Source organism: Falco peregrinus, chromosome 6, assembly GCF_023634155.1.
Source record: "Falco peregrinus isolate bFalPer1 chromosome 6, bFalPer1.pri, whole genome shotgun sequence".
Lineage (NCBI taxonomy): Eukaryota > Metazoa > Chordata > Aves > Falconiformes > Falconidae > Falco > Falco peregrinus.
In genome coordinates this window covers 57,243,701-57,265,330 of record NC_073726.1, presented here as the reverse complement: position 1 = coordinate 57,265,330, position 21,630 = coordinate 57,243,701, and the positions used below count along the sequence as shown (strand labels likewise).

Sequence of the window (21,630 nt, the reverse complement as noted above, 5' to 3'; positions counted from 1 at the left end):
TTTTTTAAGCAAGAGTTGATGTTTGACACCAGTGTTTGAATAGGAATTAGGATAGCTTAAAAAAAAAGTCTTAATTCTAGGACTTCAGTAGATGTTGAATGATAAGGTTTTGCTGCTTTAGAATGATATTTTTTGTTTGTTTACACTTGTAAAATACTTGTGTTTATACCTGGTTGTTACAACTAATAATGAAATTATGTGCATTCTAGATGGCGAGTTGGACTTAGACCAACGAATGTTTGGTGGTTCTTAAAAAATCTGTGCCTGAAGTTGTGTGCTACCATGATGTGCTAACAAGTTTTGTGCCTTTGCATTTGTGGTCTTCCAAGAGTTTTGAGTATGTCCTTTTCAGATGCGTTTTCTGCTTGTATTGTTTGCAGTCTTACTTCACATTACCAAGTTTCTTGATGTAGTGAACAAATTCAGGTCTTCTCTGGGTTAGTAGGGAAGGAAGGAGGCAGTGCTTCCTCAGTTTCTTGTAGGGAACAGAATTAATATCATAGTCTAATGCAGAAGGCTTTGTTACCCAAATAGTCTACTACAGAATAGGAATCCTCAGTTGCTGTTGCATAACAGATAGTGAAGACCTCTCCATCATAATTCCACTTTGGGCGTGAGTGATGATTAGGGTTATATAGGGGCTGATATCCTAGGATTTTGGAAGCAGTAGTTGCAGTGATGAATCTAGACCTTAATATCTTAGGCTGATGTTAAATTTTTAACCCTTCGTTTTGCGTCTACTAATTTGTAGATTAAATTAACTCTGTATTTTAAAGTTAGGAAAAATGGTTTGGCGGAGTTTGTGTTACCATTGGGTAATTGCAGCTTCATAGAGGATCTACATGAAAAGCCTTCTCCTTAATGGGCTTTAATGGTAAGAATAAATCTGACATCTAGAATGCTGTACAGCAAAGTTCTCTCACACCCACCTGGTAGTAATCTTAAAGAGATTTTGCTTCTTTTAGACGTGTTGGTGTTTGGTATTTTTCCCCAATAAAACTGCCTGAACATGTTTAGCTTAATTTTCTGCAATTGCAGAGGCCTTGGGAATTGATGACTTTCTTTATTAGCACTTTGTTTCAAGTCTGTGCTCCACCTTTACTTCTGCATTTTCATGGATACCTGAATTGTCTTGTGAGAATGTGTCTCCTGATCTTGTTCTGCCTTTTTTTTTGTTTTCATGTTTTAAGTTCTGGCTTGTTTTTTTAAAGGGCATTTCAGACAATACATTTTAGGGCCTGTAATGCTGATGCTTCGCTGCAAGCCTTGAACAGCAGGTTTCTCTGGAGTATTGGTTGTATCCTCTGGGCACTTCCTCTGTTACATCTAGGTCCTGTTCGACTCCTGGATAGCTTTCATGTTGCCACACAGGGAAGATACTGACCTCAGCAGCTTCTTGTTATTCTTTGTCTGAAAGCACAGTAAAGGTATCATGTTTTCTGTGTAGTCCAACATCATCTGTGGCTCCTGTCAACCCAGTCATGTGCATGCTTTGTATGCAGTGTCCCATATTAAGCCTTGTCCACTTGTTTCATTGTGAACCTAATGACTGTGATATAATTTGATCCCCCAGAAACATTTTTGTAAAATGGTGACTGTTCAGCAGCTTTCTAATTTGATATGTTGGTGTTCAGGATATAATATAACAAATGGGATGCAGGGACAGGAACTGTGAAGTCTCTTACCTCTCTGTAAGATCAGCAGTGAGGTAAGTGCTGGAGTGAGTTGTCTTGCATATCTTGTATGCAGAGTTCTTCAGGCATCACTGTTCACACATGATGCTGTTTCTTCATATATACCAACTTTTCTTTGAGACTGAATGCTTGAAGGTCTTAAGTCTGAAGGTTTGGTACACATGAGAGTAAAGCATTCTTGCTATTTTGTAGCATGTGGACAAGTTGTTAGATAACCAGTATTGTTCACTGCAGCCTATTCGCTAGAACCAGATAATCTCCATATTGATAAAATGCCCCTTTCATTCTGAAAGGTGAATACAGGTCTGTTGTCTTAATCCAGAAATGAAAAAAATGACTGAATCATGACTGTAGGCTAGAAAGCATGTCAAAAACTAACATGTTGCACTTGAACCCACATGTAGATTTCTTTGCTAAATAGCTTGTATGGATATATTTTCCTTGTGTTTTCAGAAATCTCTACCTTACCTGCATGCTTTGAGAACCTTTGTATTGCTGGTGCTGCTAGCTGCTCTTGTAGTAAAACTAGCTTTGAGTAAATACTTTGTGGCTCATTTGAAAATTGATCACTTGATAAGGCACCCACATGTTATTGACTTCAGAATGCACAATCAAAATCCTTAATCTGTGCCAGTTTAAAGTCCATTTTGGTGCCAGGTGGGTTTCCAACCCAGGCTGGGAGTTGCCTTGTGTCTTGCAGATCAAACACTGTCAAAGGCAGACTTCTAAGAAGTAGGGTCCAAAACTAAGAAAATAATCCATAGTATGCAACACAAGTTAGCACACTGATTTTTGAAGTTGCTTTCTCACACACAGTTTAGGGTGCGATTTATATTATTTAATCCAGTCTAACTGGACTGCTGTTGAAAGAAATGGACCTGCTCCATCTACTGTCTTACCCACTTTCTCACTACAGATTTAATGTAGCCACGGCAAGTTAGGCCTGTTTCTTGACTCTACAAAGAAAACTTGCCTAAGTGTTCAGTAGTGGTACAATTCCTAAATGGGATTATTATATACCTTTGGATGTTGAGAGTACCTCAGGTAAAGACTTTCTGATTACCTACTTAGATGTTGTTTTGTGGAGGTACTTGCCTTTCCTTTTCTTTGAATCTTAGGGTGGCAGTAGCAATCTGTTCTGTATCCTCTTGTTACCTATGGAAAGAAGTACACTAATAATACCATAAATAACATAACGTGGAATAACTCTGTGCCTCTCTACAGAGATCAAGATTTAGCTGTACCACTTGCTGCCTGATTACTGAATGTTTATGAGCTCATAGGCTAGATTTTGTCTGCTCTGTTACATCTCAGTTTTTCTGTGTCTGATTATATACTAGGATCTCTAGGGATTATGTATCAGGTAGACAAACCTTTGCAGGACTAATCTGCTTGCTTTGCCTTTCCACAAGCTTTATTTTGTTAGTAAGAAATTTTTGTCTGTATCCTTAATGAAACAGATTGCAAAGCTATCAGTGGACTCAAGTGTACTGGAAAGTCAGTCCATTCCTTGGATATTTATCACCATTGTCTTATGCTATGCCTTTGGCTCTTGTGTGAGTGTATGTGCTATTATTTTCACGTAGTCTATGAGCTGTCTGGCCCAGCCTTGTCAGCTTTTGGATTGATCATAGGTAGAACTCTCTACAGTGGGCTTTAGGATACTTACTATGTGCAGAAGACTGTGAAATGGATGGCAATTGTTGCTAGATATACACAAAGTCTTAGTGATCTTTGTGGTCTTTTGAGACTGTTCCCCTTTCAGTCCTGTATCTGCAAACTTCTGCTTCCTGGCAATTGACTAAAGACATAATTTTCATAGTTGACTAGACAAATGAAAGTTTTTCTAGTTTGTTGTTTATCTGCTGACTGAAGACAACTTCGGAGTTTTGGTTTTGGAAAGGACTTGCAAAAAGAGCAAACTCACACCAGAATACTGCATGGTTGGTGTTTACTGCTTCCAATTTTGGCTTGTAGCTGATACTATTGTTTTATGATGAATCTTCTGTTGTGTATTCTCTAGGATTAAAAATCCTGAGAAGTTAGTCTTATATGGAAAGAGCAGTTTACATTTTTTGGTGTAAAGAACTAATTCAGTTGGGATTATCTCACAATCATTTATTGGTTTGTGATTTTTTTTTTTATGCAGCTGTTGATTTGTTGTGTCTTGAGACATAAATAAAAAAATTAAAACCCCTTTGAGGTTTTTATAACATTTTTCTTCCTGTTCATGGGTGGCACAGAATGGCCAAGCCAAGGAGCTCAGGTAGCTTGTACCTGGATACTCCAGGCGGATGTGAGCAAGTAAGCCTTAAAGCTGGAATTATCTTCTTATTTATGAGGAGGGGGCATTTCAAAAAGAATGAGGTCTTCACAGAAGGAGATAAATACTTTCTTGTGAAGAAAGATGAGCAAATCTTCATCTCTCAAAACAGGAGTTACACTGCCCCTTTGCAGTGTTATATCTGAAATCCTCTAGATCAGTCTTCCTGAGGAAATATTCTGCTGTGGTTTGAAGAATAAATTAGTTCTTCATATGTAGACATTTACCGATCACTTTCCAGGTGGTTTCGTGAAAGGTTTAATATGCAATGGCTGACCTCAAAAAAGGTGAAGTGGGGATTTTTGTTTTGGGACTCACCCTATCCTAGAAGCTGTGTCTGTTTTGGAGCTGAAGTTCTTACCCCAGCTACAGTCAGTCACAAAACTGGCCTTTGAGCTTTGTGGGCGTCTTTGCCTCAGCAGCTGTTTCCCAGTTTGCAGATGGGAGGTTGCTGTGTGCTGTCTTTATGGTTATGTTGTAGGTACAGGGTTTGTGCTGGCTCATGTTCTTTCCAGACACTCAACTTTCATTTTCAGTTCTGTCTGTTCACCATGAAGGAGATTTTTTTTTTTCTGGACAGCAGGCTAACTTGTGAACTACAGATTGTTTTTTTTCACTGGTTCCTCACTCATGGACTGCTTGTCAGGTTATTAGCCAGAGTGTTTTCTGGATGTAGTGCTTCAACATTTGCACGTTAAAGATCTCCTAACAGGCATCTTAACATGCCTGTTGAAGTTATTTTAGACTGTCATGTATTTTTCTGATTGCTTTCTCCATCCTCCTCTAATCAGAGGGTCTCTTCCACTGTAAGTCTTCCCATGTTCACCAATATTTAATTCTTAAGCTAACCACTAAGCATTGTAAATTTGGTTTGCTTTTTTGTGGGTTTTTGGGGGGAGGGGAGGGGCAGGAGATAAGTCTACTGGCATGAAACTAAATTATTTTAAACGCAGGAGAACCTGGGAAAAGCTTTATTGTTCTGATTCTTCTTTCACTGCTGAATCTTCAAAAATACCAGTCATGCAAATGAAAGATCAGTCCTTAGTATGTGTTGCAAAGCATAACTTTTACACCAGGTTTATGTTAATGAAGAATGGGCTAACTGATTTTAATAGTTTAAAATGTAGTTGTTTAGTGGAAATTTTCATTTTGTCTATTGTGCTTTGCAGTAATGAAGAATATGTAAATGGAGTTACAAAATCTCTTGTTGTGGTATACCTGTGCTCTTGCCAACCTCATACCATATTTTCAGAATTCTTAAGTCATGATCCTATATGTGATAAGAGTTGCAAAGTTGTAGAAACTGTGTTAGTACTGGAGTTTGGCAGTTTGGGTATGGTATTGCGTGAAACATTTTGAACAGATTTCTAATGCTGATGAGCTTTTCTAACTTACATGCTGTTTAACTGTAGGCCTTTTCCATAAATGTTTGGACCAAGTGATTTTGCCAGCTTCTCTAGAATTCAGTGTAATTGACGTTTCTTTTTAAATGCAATTGCTGAGATAATGAGTAGTAATTTCGGTCATTGTCTAGGTCTGAAGTTTTTGAAAATGCAGTGCATTGGCCTCCTACAGAGCATCCATGAAATGACCTTTCTAGCATTAGTGGTGCTGAAATGTTCCAGTACTTAAGATTTAAAAAACCCTTCCTTTACTAGATTTTCTCAGATTCCAAATACTAAGCTTTACAACCTAGTTGTGCATAGGTATGTCACAGTGGCTCAGGTTTTAGCCATAAACTTTCTAGGTTATTTTTGTTTTAACTACCATAGATTAAATATACAGATCAAGGTGCATGCTGCTTCTGCAGACATAAGAGCTCATTTTCTTGAGTAAATTGAGTCTGGATGCAGTATAATATTCTTGTACCTATATATCCCAAATAGTAATTTTTCTCTACTTGGTTACCTTGCGTATTGCTTTGCATGGGCTTTTCAGATGGGAATTTGATTGTTCATCCCAATGTTGTTTTTTTTTACAGCTTCGTGGCCGGCAGGGTTACTTAGTTTTCTGACAGTGTTTGTTGTGGGAAGATACTGGCTGCCCAATGAAGTTCAATGGGATTTTGCAATTCTGTGCTGGGAATGACTGGATATAGCGGATTTTTTTTTTTTTTTAAATATTAAAACACCCAGTGACAACAAAAAAGAAAAAATCAAACAAGAACCAACCCACCCCAAAAACTGACAATCAAACATCTATTTATTATTTTATAAATAGTAAACATTTTTTGGAAACTATACTACTATATTAGCTATGTCTGTCCCAAAATAGAGTTCAGTGAAAGTTAAAAATTTGACACCATGCTTTCCCATCAGACTTTTAATCCTTTTTAATAATTATTGTCTGATTCTATTGGCTAACTCTGTGAGATTTTTTTAAATAGAGGGGTTTTTTTCTCTCCTTATCAAATCTCTCAAGTTGAGAGATCATAGTCTAAGATACCTGGTGATCTTTCAACACAAACTGTTGTAGGGAGAGTAAGGTACAATGGCCTTCTCTAGTTTGGACTCTATAAAGTTTAGAAATTACTTTTATCATGACAAATTGGATATTTTTCAGTAATGACCGATACAGGAATTTTGCTGGAACATAGAAAGTGAAGTTTTGCTAGTTACTTGAAATAAAAAAAATAGAAACTAATGAACAAGATTTCTTTTCAAGACATTACTGATTGTTCTGACCTCATATAAAATTTGTTTTGTTTTTCAGATTTTGGATCACTTTTTGATCTGGAACATGACTTGCCAGACGAACTGATAAGCTCCACAGAACTGGGACTCACCAATGGTGGTGACATTAATCAGCTGCAGACTAGCCTTGGCCTGGCACAGGATGCTGCCTCTAAACATAAGCAGCTGTCTGAACTTCTACGGGCTGGTAGTTCCCCAAATCTCAATATGGGGGTTGGTGGCCCTGGCCAAGGCATGGCCAGTCAAACCCAACAAAATAGTCCTGGAATGGGAATGTTAAACAGCATGGTGAAAAGCCCCATGGCACAGGCTGGTTTGACTTCTCCCAATATGTCAATGGGTGCAAGTGGACCAAACCAGGGTCCTTCAGCCCAATCCACAGCCGGAATGATGCCAACAGTAAACAGTCCAGTTAACCAGCCTGGCATGGGAATGAACACAGGGATGAATGCTGGCATGAATCCTGGGATGTTGGCAGCAGGCAATGGACAGGGGATGATGCAGGGGCAAGTCATGAACGGTTCAATTGGAGCAGGCAGAGGGCGACCTAATGTGCCATACCCAAACCCAGGAATGGGTAGTGCTGGTAACTTGTTGGCTGAGACACTGCAACAAGGCTCTCCACAGATGGGAGGACAGGCTGGACTGAGAGGGCCACAGCCTGGAGCAATGAACAAGGTAAGACAAGCTAAACTTGACTTTATTACCTTCCTTCTTATTGTTGACTTAGTTTTGTAAGATTTATTCCTCTGCAATATGGGTTCTATGGAATAGTATTTTTTTTCTTTTAAGAGCCCTGGATCATGTGGTAAATAGTTTATATACTGCTAAAGTGGAATTTGTGGTAGTCATGGGAGGTGAAAATTGAGTCTTGCACAACAAGCAAGACTATTTCTAGATTAAAAAGCCTATTTTAGAAATCTTGAGGCAGTATAGATTAATAGCAACATTGAAAAAGAAGTTGATTGTATTTTATTCTGTTTTATGCTTTGTCCACAAATGTATTTTCCCATTTAATGTGATGCTAGTATTGTCAGTGTGATGGGAATTCATCAGGACCCTTTAGATGTTGTGGTACTTTTTTCTGTGTGGCGCTTAAGAGTATTTTTTGTCTGAAATGAGCTGAGTGTTTATGCTGTAGCAGATGCTAAGAGGCACATACAGGTTTGAATGGACTGATACATGTATGTGCCAAAACATACATTGGCCTTGTTAAGAAATAGGTACTTGAATTAATAGTGGAGATTGAATGCTTGTGCAAACACCTGAAGACAAATGTTGGGTTCTTAAAAGGTTGTTAATCCAACTCAGTTCTAGTTTTAAAATTTACGAAGGCTTTGTCTGTAAAGTAAACCAAAAAGCTGAAAAAAAATCTTGTATATTGGACTGGGAGATAGATGTGTGCTTGTAATTTAGGATATTATAAAAAGTTGTCATGAGTCACTGAAAAGATAAGAGAAGACAGAGTGATTTAAATGGCCAAGAGATGTCTAAATTTAATTTTTGTCATGCACAACTAGCTTTTTTGGAGGAGGGAACCACTTCAGTATTTTTTCCTCTAGCTTTTTAGTGTTATGATCAAAAGCCTGTAAAATACTTAAATGTTTCAGTTCACTTTAGGTAGGTATTCTGTGTTTCTTGCCTGATGAGGGGAAGGTTTTTCCAAGGTGTTTTGCAATACCTGAGTAGATCTATCTTGGAATGCCTAAAATCAGTCTACTCGGAGGGCTTGGAATGATAAGTAACATAGTCTATAAATGAATCTGAAACATAAATTAAAATTATGCTGTGTATTATTAAAATAGTTTTGCTATTTCTAATGTATTAAGTAAAATGATTATAATATCTCATGTTACTAATTAAGTTCTTTGATTTTAGCTGTTTGCTTAACTTCAGTGTGCTGCTAACAATGGTTCTGAGATATATATGTCTGTATGTCTAGTAATGTGTTAATTTTGTGGTCTGGTCATTTCAGAAATTTGTCCCTGATAGGAAATTTGTCACAAAGCTTGATTGCTACAGCAGAAAATTTCTATGCCGTTTACAGGGAAATAAGTATGTAACAACTTAGAAGTATTATTGTATGAGAATTATACAATGTCTCATTGACTATTCCTTGGCTGTTAAAAAAAAATACATCTTCAGAAAGCTGTATTTAGAGGTCAAAAATTAGTGTATTGGGTATTTGGGTGTAATGCAACTTCTTAATCCTTATTTATCGGAGTTCAGGTAGGGTTATGCACTGTAATGAACTCATTTATCTAGGAAAAGTAAAGGAAGGACACAAAGTCAAGCTTTTGACTGATGTAGTCCAAAATTAAATTGTCTTTCTCACTTGTTTAAATTCTGAGATGTTCTGAAGAAAGAACACTTTGTACTTTTGGGAATATTCAGACCAAATACATGATAACTTCTGGTTTTTAGTTCATAGTCCCAGAATAGTTAAGAATACTTAGTTCTTTAATTGCTGATTAAAAAAAAACAACAAAACAAATAAACAAAAAAACCTTGAGGCTTTTAGTGTAAGTATGGTGGGTATAGCCCTTATAAAGGAGTTGAAACTGCAGGATGAGAAAGAACAGTCTGAAATGGAGGCTGAAATTCCAGAATGTCTTCAATTGGTTTGGTTGTTGGCAGAGCGCCTGTGTTTCACTTCGTGCAGTGGAGTTAGCAGAATCTGACAACAGTAATGTCTGACTGTTTTATCTCTCCACCCATCTGCTTTTGTTTTTTCCCACCTACAAATCTTCAAGAAGTAGATGAAAACAGAGGACCCTAAGCAGTTGTTTTTAAAAGCCTGTTTTTTAATTGGTAAATTTAGTACTGTGTTGCTGTTAATGTGGGAGTTTGTGTAACAACTTCTGTAGGTTTCCTTCATCGCTGCAAAAAATGTGCATTATTCAGGAGCTGTCCTTCAGTAGGAGAAAAAAAAAAAAGACCAGACACTTTGGTTGTGTTCATCTTTACCAGCTTAGCTTGCCAAAGTTAGCTGCTTTAGGTGGTGGGCGGGTGGTTTGTACAGAGGAATAGCTTAGGTTTCCTGTGATGTTAACTAATTGGGAAGGAGGATGTTACGCTCTTCTAACAGTAGAGATGAGCTCTAAGTGGCTCTCAATTTGGAAGGCAAGAATTGGTTAGATTTCTGCTTTATTCTGTTGTCCTGTGGAATTACTGAGGCATTTTCTTCCTCTTCTCCCAAAACATTGGCTAGCAGTAGAGTGGAACACTTACTTTACACATTGGCCACATATTTCCCAGCTTCCCTAGTTGTGCCCGTTACTTTTTAGGACTAAAAATCCCAAGTGTCAATGTAAATGATTGATTTGGGGTCAGTTGTTAAACATAAACTTGTACTGTCATAATCTGCTACTTATATTCTGTGGTCTGATGGTGTAGTTTTATGTATGATGTAAGCAGTTAGTGACATACAAAGAAGCAATTCTGTCTACATACCATCTCTGTGCCAGTTGCATGACACACAGTGTTGAGGAACTAATCCAGGTTTGAAACTCACATGAGCATTTCAAATGTTTTAATTGTTCTTCTGGTCCAATTTATACTCATCAGTTGGAAAGCTAGTGCTGATATTAGGGAGGGGATCTATTAAAGGAGTCGATATTGCCAGTTGGAGGAGGGTGTGGACCCTGCTTTGGTAACAGTACCGGCTTAAAAATGCCTGTGAAAGTCTAGCCTGAAGGGAACCCTTAGAAGGTTGCAGGGGAAGGAAATTGTAAAAAGTGTTCCTTTCTTGAATCACTTTTTGTTTTCTGTGTGCTTGGTTGTGTGCAAGTTAGGAAGATGACAGAGGTGCCTATTACTCTATAGAGTTTTTGAAATTGCTTGTAATGCTTTGATTCTTTCAGTGTTTAAGCATTTTTTTCAGGCTTTTTGTTTCATTAGATAGTTCTACAGCTTTGAGTAATTTAAAAATAAACAGCAAATTCAAGCTCAGAATAAGAACAAATTAATGTTTCCAGGTTTGAACCATTCCTCATGTGGAATTGTATCTAATTCAAACCTTCAGTTTATTCCACTGGGTTCTGTCCAGAGTGCCCAGTTATGGTCTTACTGTCCAGTCTCTTATTAGGGGAGGAGAAGGGTATTTTGTATATAAGTTGGTGTGTGTTTCAGTGATATAAGTGTTCTATCACAAAGTGACTAAGTTCATCTGGCCTTCAGGTCACTTAAATTTCATCTCCCACTGATTCAAGAAATGTTCCATTACTCAAGTAATGAAATGGAGATGAAGGCAGTTCACATTAGTAATGGCATTACTACTGCCTCTGCTATGCGAGTATTTCACTCGCATGTGAAATAACTTGAAATATTTAGAGTTCCAGTAGTAATTCTTTGTCATTTGGCTTACTGTTTGAGTATATATAGTGTTCTGTCCTATTATATTGGATACACTTGGTTTTATCGGCTTAACTTAAGAAAAATTGATGGCAATATTTAAAAAGACAAAGGAAGTTACAGAGATCCTGAAGAACTGCATTTAAGTAAACAATAAGAAAGTTCTGTTCAAAGTAGCAGAGATTGAAGATGACGTCACCCTCATTGTAAAGTTAGATAAAGAAAATAAAAGCACGTCATGTTCCTTGGTGTTAGCAAGTATTCAGTGTCCTGTTTTATTAGAAGATCAGTGTTCTTGCTTGTCATATTTTCATTAGTTGTTTGATTCAACATGTAATTGTATCCGTACTGTTTAGACTGTGACCCAGTGTACCGTACACACAAGTACAATAATCCATTAGAAGTGTAGTTGTGTGTTCTGGTCCTTTGCTTTGTCTTTGATGAACCAAGGTGAAAAAGTGGAAAATGGCTCACTTGATGTCAGTGTAAGGGAGGAATGTTTGAGGGGAGAAACGGAGCAATAAAGACTTGTCTTTAAGTTTCTGGAGTGGGCAGGAGAGTTTCTTGCACAGATGGCAGTGAAATAACACTAGTGTCTTGCAATAGGTATCTTAAAACATTATGCAGTCAAGTGCAAAGAATAAGGATTGATAACAGTTCTTGGAAAGAATGCAGTGGATAGCACTGGCAAAATTTTCTATTGGCTTATGCCTGGGTCTAGTAATGTTCTACCAGTCAGTAGAATGGCACTAAAAAGTGATATACAATAAAAAATTTTATTTTAAAGAGCCAGACGGAATTCCCTAAAACTAACTTGCCTGTTCTGGGAAGGTTAACTAACTTCCACTTGTGAATATGTGGATGTGGAAAGATACTAGGTACCAGAGTATGGTCTTAAACTAGTCCATATACTGCAGTTATCCTGATAAGAGATACCTAGTTGATACTGCAAATGTTAGATTATTTGCAAGAATATTACTAAAACTTACCTGTTTCTTTACTTCTTTATGCTTACATTTATCTTTGCAAATCTTAAAACTGGTCATTGTTCAATACTGCTGCTGATAATTTAGTTGTCTTCCAAATATTTGTCTGTGAAGCAGTGGTTTTTATAGAGAAACAGTAGAGTATTTGTGATGTCTGTGTGCATAGCTGTAACAGATATTCCTCAATTAACTAACTCTGCTTCTAGTTTTACTATTTGACCATCTTCTGAATTGAAGATGCGTTAGAACAAAATTTCAGGGAATCTCCTCCACTTCTGTAGTTGCTCTTCTCAGATGGGGGGAGTGTCTGAACAGCCCTATCTGATGTTGCTTATGCTTGTAAGCTAGGATGTTTCCTGAACTCATGTCATCCATGCCCTTTACTGGTGAGAGGTGCACATCTTCCACCATTGTGGTAATGACAGCCCCTGCTTCCACTGAAGGCAGGAAAGTTAAGTTGGTTTCCACTGTGTGTGTAGAAGATATAACTGTTGGAGATCACCTTTGCTGCCTTGTTAACCATGCATCGACATCTGCTGTGGTTTTCCTTGTTTCTTCCTCCTCCTCTTCTCCTTTTACTGTGATGTGGGTTTCTGTCTGCTCTTCCTTGTGTGGACGTCCTCGCATATGTGATGAAAGTAAGTTGAGGTGGGGACAGGAAGAAAAACAATAGATGGGATAGGTAAGATGAGAAATGGGAAGAGTAGTGGAAGGAGGTGGTGGCCAGGAAGGAGTGAGTAGGTTGCACTTGCTGACTTGTAGCTATGATTCAGCCATGTATATTTTTGTATGGTATAGCAGGTGAAGCCTTGTACTTGTCTCATGCAGTGGTACTAACACCATCTTTCTTTGGCTGTTTTTTCGGCACTCGATTGTTTATCTGCCCCTCACTCCCAATAGATCATTAATATGATGACGAACTATACGTCAGTCTTTCTGGTTGTTTCCTACTGATAAAATTATACAGGATTATATTTATCTATCTTCTGCAGTCATGAGATCATCCATTTCTTCCTGTTTGTTTTCTCTTATTTGTGTTTCTCAACATATCACAGCAAATGACATAAACATGCTCCTGCTTCTTGTGCCAGGGTCACAAGGCTACCTTGTGCCAGGTGAAGAATGTCCCAAGTGACCCTGTCTTGACTCAGTCTAGAGTTGCATGCATGTTGTTGGTGTCAAGTTAGTGGGTCTGTGACAGCAGGACTGGGGGCCTTGCTTTGAGGTGCAGCTGTGGATCTGGCAGGTGTCAATCTCACCTGGACCAAGTGATGGCTGCTGATTTGTTCCAGCAGACCTTCAGGCATTTGTTTTTTAGCATCCTTCTTAGATGTTGCTTGAGTGTGTGGCTTTTGGCTTCAGTTTGGCATGCATGCCCTCAAACCTGGATGCTGGTGCTTCTCTGATCTTTGCCTCCCTTGTAGGCTGAGATGGGGAACTGATGATTACCCCTATTGGGAGCTGGGCATGTAGTCTGCAGCTGCCAGGTCTTGGGGTACAGCAGAAGTCACCTGGGAATGGATGATGGTTCTCAGCCCTAGGGAGAGTGGAGTCTTGTGTTTCTGCCATGGAGACAGCCTTGTTTGAGAAGGCTGGTTTTGCACCCCAAACAGTGCTGATGGCTCATGCTTGAGAAAACATCAGAGATCTTTGTGCTGAGCCAACTTGATTAGTACACTTGAAAGAACCAGCTGTTTCACATAAAATTTGTGTCCAGCTGTGTTGTAGATACAAAGGTTGGTTGGCATGGTCAAACCTCACCCCTGAGTTCCATTAGAAAGCGTTTGTTTTCAGTGACATAGCAAAGGTGCTTTTTTTAAGTCTAGGTTTGGGTTTTCCCCCTGCAGTCAGGATGGAGCTGGCTCATTAGGCCACAGTTACTCTCAGTCCTTTGGTATCTATGTGTGAAGTCCCCAGCTGTCTGAGTTGGACATCTTGATTTCTCCCTGTGACACCAGGATGTGAAAACAGGCCTTCAGCCTTCAATTCTGAATTGTTTGGTTAGGTTTTTTTTTTAAGGCTGATAGCAGCAGTAGTTGCAGCAGTCATATGGGGGCGGTGTTACTGATGGCCACCATAAACATAGTCTGTGCTTTAGTGTACTCTCAGGTGTCAGCTAACTTTTGGAGCTATGATCATTAATGATTTGAACATTTTGCATAGAAATTTCTGGTTTTGGGGATGTACCTGTTTTCAAATCTCTTTCTGGAGCCAAAGGGATCAGGCTGTCTTACAGGAAGACGTTTCTTGTTTACTTAAGGAAATAATTCCCATTGTCAGTCCTTCACTAAGCCTTGAATCGGTTGATTTGAGGCAGCAGTGATGATGGGGAAGAGTCCTGAAAGTGTTAGTCGACTTCTTAAAACTTTTTTATTCTTCTTCCCTTCTGCTCAGCTTGCACATAAGACCTTACTGGTCTTCTGAGGAACGGACAGGAAGGGTTGAAGTCTTACCTGGTTTGGTTTTGGCAGCAGCTGCCTCATTGGTCACCACATGCGTATTCATTGCAGTCCAGAGGCAGCAGGGGTGGTGTCAAAGGAGATGGGAAAGGAAGTTTTTTTTTATGTCTGCCTGATCATTGCATAGTTTGTTTGTCTGCCATGCATAGATACTCTTTTCATTGTTCTCTAATGAATTACTGCTGGATGATTATGGTTATTGAGTGTATGTGGAGGAGGGGGTTTTCCTCTAGGGAATTCTCTTGCACATATCAAATGTGTCAAGTGACAGGTTCTTCAGTGGATTTTGTGTTCCTTTTCCTGTAGCTTGGGTTTAATGTTGCATTTATTTTGTAAATGCAAACTGAAGGCTATTATAATGGGCTGGCAGATGATACTCCAGAAAAAGGAGTGCTTGATGAATTGCAGGTAATCTCTGGGCATATAGGTGACTTACCTGTGTGGGCTGGAGAACCTTGGTAAGGAGCAGAAACAAGGTGTTTTACTGAGAAGGGGGGATGCTTTGAGAATATATGTAGGAGTGATTGGAAACAAGTCTACCATAGGAGCTTGTATGCACTTTTTTAGATGCAGGAAAACATCCAGACTTACCAAAAAGCATTATGGAGACTGAACATTGTCTAGTCAAATGCTAATGTGAGTTGAAACAATATGGCTCTTTGAAGTATTTTTGTGCCTTTATTATTATGAGTTATGGCTCCTCAAGGATCCTGCCTGAGTAATGGTGAGAACCTGGTGATCTTAACGAAGATCTCCACTTTTCATGGTCCTTTAAGGCTAGTTGTTTTGGTCCTGGAAGGCCAGATTTCCGATGAAAAATAGACGGGAATGCAAGGAATGAAAAAAAAAAATGTCAGAGGACAAACAACTTCATTGGTAAGATTGCTCCTAACTGTTCTTTAGGTTCTGGGGCATTCCAAGGCAACAAATGGTATATTCTGGTATGCTAAAACTGTTTAATACACATATAGCTCATATGAAATATGGATCTGCTTCCCCTGTGGATGAGTGGTTCAATAGCTTTCTTTTGTTTGTAGAGTTCCTTCCTACCATCTCCTTTGACCTCTAGTACTGCTCACTGCAAATGAGTTGCTGTGTGACTGTGTGGTGTTACCTTTGCCTATGGTGTATTCTTAAATAGAAAATGGTTGTGTACTGGAAATGCAGACATGCATTGTCATGGCTGTCTGGAGATGAGCTGTGGGAGGGCTGACAGTTGGGTCGGAGGTTTTTGGGGTAAACCCTGCTGATATAAATGAAGGTGGTATTTGTCTCTGTTTGGAGTCTGCACAGATGTAGGGAGCAGAAAAGTTCTTCCAAACTTGTGAGTTACATAGCCCATGGTACAAATTAATGATTGGGAAAGCTGAAATGAGAAATCTGTTGAACAAAATCTTTTATAAAGAAATAATCAGGCCAATTCTGATGGCTGACCTCAAAGTTGGTAAGTAGCCTTCACTGAGGAACTGTCAGGTTGTGTGATGGGTAAATACAGGCACATAAAGGAGCAGGGAAGCATGTGGGTCAGTATTGCATTGCCGTTCTGGTTCGTGGCTGTGATGGCTCTTGCTTCTCTGAAGTATTCATTCACCTTTTCCATTGTGAACTTAAGCTATCTTACTTGGACATCTTAACATTTTAATTCCTAGATGGGAATGATGAGCAACCCTAGCCCTTATGGCCAGCCATATAGTCAGAATACTGGGCAGCAGATTGGAGCCAGTGGACTTGGGCCTCAGATGCAAAATAAAGCTGGACTGCAGAATAGCTTACCACAGTTTCCAATGGACAAGAAGCCAGTTCCTGGGGCAGGAATGCCTAACATGGTAAGCGCAATGAAAGGTGTCTCCAGAAATGTTGTAGTAAACCAAAGTGTAACAATACGCTTTGGTGTTGCTATGTTTGTTTTAAGCTTCTAAAATAATGCAAAAACGGTTAGGGGTATGACATGCAACATGTCCTACCTCTTTTCCCCCTACATGCTTGCTTTTTTTTTTTTTTTTTGGGGGGGGGGGACACCAAATTAACGTTTCTGAATATAGCTTCACATTCCACCCCACACCCCAGGAGGCCCAATCTCTTGATCTTAATAGCTCTACTGAAAACCTATTTCCAGGTAAATTCTGTACCTTTGAATTAAAAAGAGCTCAGTTCTGTGAGTTTTACTTGATTTCTTTAAGCTGAGCATGAACATTGGAAATCTAGCAAGTTGGAACTCTAGTTGGTTGTTATGAACCAATAAAGAGGCAGCCAAAACTTGCTGTTCAGAACCCTAGCTGTCAAGCTTGTATTCAGAACAGAGCATGTAACTCTTCTGTAGTTGAGCTGCTACCCAGCAGAACCTAGGAATAAAAAGTTGCTACTATCTCAGTTGTCGTTTAGAATGACAGGCTGCAAATAAGGAAGTTACAGTCATATTGGAACGTCTACAAACCCTGAGGAGACTGAGTAATTGGTGAAGTCTCCTTGTAAAATGGAAGGCTAGTACTGGTATTGAAAAGCTACAGGAGAGCTGTGGTTTAGAAATGCAGGTAGCTGAGCCCGAAAAATCTGGAGCTCTCCAGAAACATCCTCTAAAATCCTCTGTGAAGAGTCTGTTAGAAACTGAAGGCTGTTGAACTGAAGTGATGCAAGCAACACAGAGTCTCTGAAGCCCCTCTTCTGTGCTGAGTAATCCTCAAATGTCACCTGGAAGAAATATGCAAAGGAGTCTGAAGAAGTAAACAGAAGTACAGGAGTAGTACTAGATGTTGACATCAGGACAATACGTGCTGTAGAACTGAAGTTGTGCTTCATCTCTAGGAGAGACTAGGAGATGCTTGCTTTGAATGCCTACATGCAAGTTTCCTGATGGAAAAAGGTTCCCAGAACTTCCCCTTTGTTCTGCTTTTGTAGGAGCAGTCAAGTTGGGGCACCTTATGATGAAATAGAGGGAAAACCATTCACTCTAAAAGGTGCTTACTTCCATTAATGTAACTTTTGAGGCTCCAGAATGAGGAGGAGATTTGAGGTCAAAGTGCTATTAATATTTTCTGGTTGGTCTAGCACCACAAATTAACTTGTAAGCCTGTGCAAAGTTCTGCTGGTCTTTGATAAGGCAAGAGCTAGGACCAGGAGAGTGATATGGGGAGGAAATTGTGGCTAGCAAGATAATTATTGCCAGTACGGTTACTAAGGGGTATGTTTAATGAGTCATCCAGAACTACAGATAGGTGGGCTATTCCCTTAATCACAGAATGTAGTAGTTGTTTCTCTTCTTCGATTTTTGTTGTTGCTGTTTACTTGCTGAACGGATTATTCTCAAAAATAGATTTAATTCTGGGAATTTCCTTTCCACTTTCTCCAGGGCCAACAGCAGGCTCCCCAAGTTCAGCAAGCCGGGATGGGGCCAGCAGCTTCTCAAGGAATGGGGTCTGGAGCACCAACAGCGGATCCAGAAAAACGCAAACTCATTCAGCAGCAACTCGTTCTCCTCTTGCACGCTCATAAGTGTCAGCGGCGAGAACAGGCCAACGGGGAGGTGCGACAGTGCAACCTCCCTCATTGCCGAACCATGAAGAATGTCCTGAACCATATGACACATTGTCAGGCGGGCAAATCTTGCCAGGGTAAGTGGAGGAGTGGTTATATAGAGGTGGTCAACATTTGCAGGACGAGAACATCTCTTGGAAGGAGATGGAGAACTAGTGGATGGCTCAGGAAGTAGAATTTTTTTTAACCTATCTGTCTCCTTAAGAATGGAAATCATAAACAACCTCTGAGCCTTTAAAGTTTATGCGAGTTAGATGGGACAAGCTAGCACAAAGAGATGAGTGAGGATCTTTTGCTTAACTTCGTAACTCACTGTAAGGTCCTTTGGATGGTGCCTTCTGATAAGGGTAGACACAAAGCAGGAATCTGCAAGTAGGAGTCTACTTGTATCCCCTTAAATGGAAGACGCAAATCAATAGCTAGCCAGGGATTAAGCTACTACTGGCACGTTGAACTCTTAGTCTATCTTAGTATCTAAGGAAAATGTATGCTACGTTTCTGGTAGCCTGGGCTTGTCTGGATTGTGCCAATAAATTGTTGGCGTATCAGTTGCTTTGTGTAGTCTGCTTGATGTGTATGGTGGTGTCCTTTGAGCCAGGGTGACGGAGGCTTGGGTGTATAACAGAGCATTCAAATAAGCTCTAGTTGAGCCAATAGTACTTAAAGGAGTCTAGCTATGTTTTCAGAGCTAGTTAGTGCTGAACTACTTCAAGTAATACTTCACTGACCTGTGTTGATATAGATGTGTGCCCAGAGAGAAACAGTTGTCCCCTGTCCAGTTTGTGTTGACCATGTGGAGATACTGGCAGTATTTTGTAAATTTTTTTCATTCTTCCTTTTTCAGTGGCACATTGCGCATCTTCCCGACAAATCATCTCGCACTGGAAGAATTGTACGAGACATGACTGTCCTGTATGTTTGCCTCTCAAAAATGCTGGGGACAAAAGAAATCAACAATGTAAGTCTGCTGGGGAATTCTGTGTATTGGATAAACCATAAAATGCATGTTGGGAGTTAATTTTCTTGCACCCAGGTGACAGTGATGATCCTCTTGAACCTGGGAACATGTAACATGATTTTCCTCTTACTTTAGAGTCACGCAGTATTTTTCTGTCTCTGATAGCTAGTGTTTATGGAAGCTTTCGAGCTTTATTGGATTTTCCTAGCAGGAGAGCGTTAAGGGTGAACACATCCTAGCTCTCTCCAAATGGTAGGCTTCTCACTACTACCTCTTCCAGCAGGCCAGGTTCTGGAGGCAGATGTGCATAACACACAGAGGGTTGTGTCACTTCACCCCTGATGATATTTGCTTCTGTCTTCACCCTTTTTTTGCATCAGATGTCTCTCTTCCCTTCTCTTTGTGTCCCTTTGGTCTTCCTGCCAAAAATCTGTGACAGGATTTTTATTATTGTGTTACCTGTATGGTTTTTTTTTCTCCTTTCTTAATGTTATTTTGGGCTTTTCTCTAACTAATGTGAGCCATGGTGTTTCTTGTTAAAACCAAGAAGAAAAAAAGCATTACAGTGGCTGCTGAAGAGGTGTATGTACCCTTCTGTCTCTGGCCTCTGTGACATAGTGTGCCTCTGTTTTCAGTTTGAAGCAAGCAGATGTGTCCTAAATACTTGGAGTGGGATTTCCTCTCAGTAGCTCAAAGGGAAACAGCATGTTGTTGGAATAGCTGGTTGGGTTGAAACTTGTCTCCCTGTTTCACGACAAGTTTCCCAGGCGTGGCCTCTTCTCGGCACGCTCCTAGAAGGAGATGTTTTAGTTCCGAACAGCCAGTGCATTCTTTATGTTCTTTCCCTGTTTTCACCGACCTCTTTGGCTACGTCCTGCTGTCCTGATTAACTTGGCGTGTCTCTTCCAGCGCTGCTGGGCGGAGCTGCAGTAGGACTTGCAAATACTGGCTCTGTGGGTGTGGGGCAGCAGACAACGCCCAGCATAAACACTACCAGTCAGATAGACCCCAGCTCCATTGAGAGAGCCTACGCAGCCCTCGGACTGACCTATCAAGGGAACCAGATGCAGACACAGCCCCAGGCGCAAGTGAAGAATCAGCAACAAGGACAGTCACCCCAGGGTCTGCGCCCTATGAATCCTATGAGTAAGTTTATCTGCTGGTGTTATGTGGGTAACTGGCTAGCTGAAAAAGGTCTCATAGACATAGTCCAGCTGGCTGGACAAAAATGCGCATCACTCTCAGTTTACCTGAAGTAAAGCAAAAATACACTGTCTTTGGCTGTTCTTGTTACACAGTAACAGGAAGATTTCGGTGGGAAAAGAATGTTGCAGGTGGGAACAGATAACTACAGAAGAGAAACTAGGGGCGGGCTTGATATTTAGGCAACTAACCAATAATGAGCTTAACTTTTGTAATATGTATGAGCTAATTATAAAAAGGCATAAAAGGTGACTGTAAGGTTCAATAAACGAAGTCTGCTGATCACTCATATTGAGTGACTGCGTCTTCCCTCCGTCGCGACAGTGTTAAAATACAAACTACAAGAAACCTTCCTGTGCTATATCTAATGCAAATTTTCTTTACCTACTAGCTTAATACAGCCAGTTAACTTGAAAAAGGAATGGCTTTGCAGTATTTTAGACTTGAGATAGCAAGTTTCTCAGTGGAATGGGAACAGTAGAGGGCCAGATGCCTTCTCTTGGAAAAGTTCTCTGGGAAGAGTATTTTCTTTGGAAAAATGATACTTTATTTTTTTTGAGAACCAATTTTCCAAAGCATTTTATTTGATGTTCTTTTGTAGCTTTATAATTGTACTGTAGTGCAAGTTTCGGGCTTTTAAGGAGTTTTTAATTGGAAATGCATGCATGGGGAATGCTTGTGCTCAAGTGTACTTCCTTGTCACTCAGACTACAGCATTTTACAGTTGTATCTCAGATATGTAATGTTGGTTTTTAAAAGGAAAAGTAGTAAATAACAGACTTTCTCTCAGATTCCTGTCATGTGGACTCACATAGATGTAAGTTGTCTGAGTGGCTTATTGGAAAATCACCAAAGACTACATAAGCATTTTAATTTGAAGTGCAGTTAATTCTAACCTATCGCTGGTGTCAAATGAGGTGACCTTTATAAGCATTAAATCTAATTATGATGGCTTGAGACTGTCACAGGAATTTTTCTCACCCCCAGCTCTTTGCTTGAGTTGCTTGTGTTTTTTTTAATGGAAAAGAGGAAAGATGAGCTGGTAGAGCTTTATCACAGGCTTGTATGGGATTGCAGTGATCCTGCCTATATGCCCTATGACAGGCTTGTGTATGGAATAAGTGCTGCACAGGGATTCTATGATGAAGGACCTGAGAGGCTGCAGAGGAAAGCAGCAGCTGGTTGCAGGCTGCAGCTTGATGCGCTGTTTCAGTGCCAAAGGAAACGCTACTACTCCCGAGTTACTCAGGAAAAGGCTGTTGGGTAGAGTAGAGTTGTTAATGACGTGATTGTTCCTCATAGGTTGCATGTGACTTGTATACTGCTAAAACTTTGCCTTCCAGTATGTACAACTTCTAAAAAAAAAAAAAAAATAGGGAGGGGAAGGGTCTTGAGAGCTGTCTTAAAACAATTAGGTTAAAATAATACAG

General features: G+C 39.8%; 1 protein-coding gene across 2 annotated transcripts in view; it reads left to right on the top strand.

The window, feature by feature from the left end:
- The window catches only part of EP300 (E1A binding protein p300), a 63,705-nt gene that overhangs the window by 7,892 nt on the left and 34,183 nt on the right, over positions 1 to 21,630 (top strand). For both annotated transcript variants that reach the window (XM_055807681.1, XM_055807680.1), the window contains exons 2-6: positions 6,730 to 7,388; positions 16,158 to 16,334; positions 17,855 to 18,116; positions 18,884 to 18,997; positions 19,907 to 20,143. In XM_055807681.1, the coding sequence (XP_055663656.1) occupies positions 6,730 to 7,388; positions 16,158 to 16,334; positions 17,855 to 18,116; positions 18,884 to 18,997; positions 19,907 to 20,143 (1,449 nt within the window). The remainder of the gene's footprint in view (positions 1 to 6,729; positions 7,389 to 16,157; positions 16,335 to 17,854; positions 18,117 to 18,883; positions 18,998 to 19,906; positions 20,144 to 21,630) is intronic.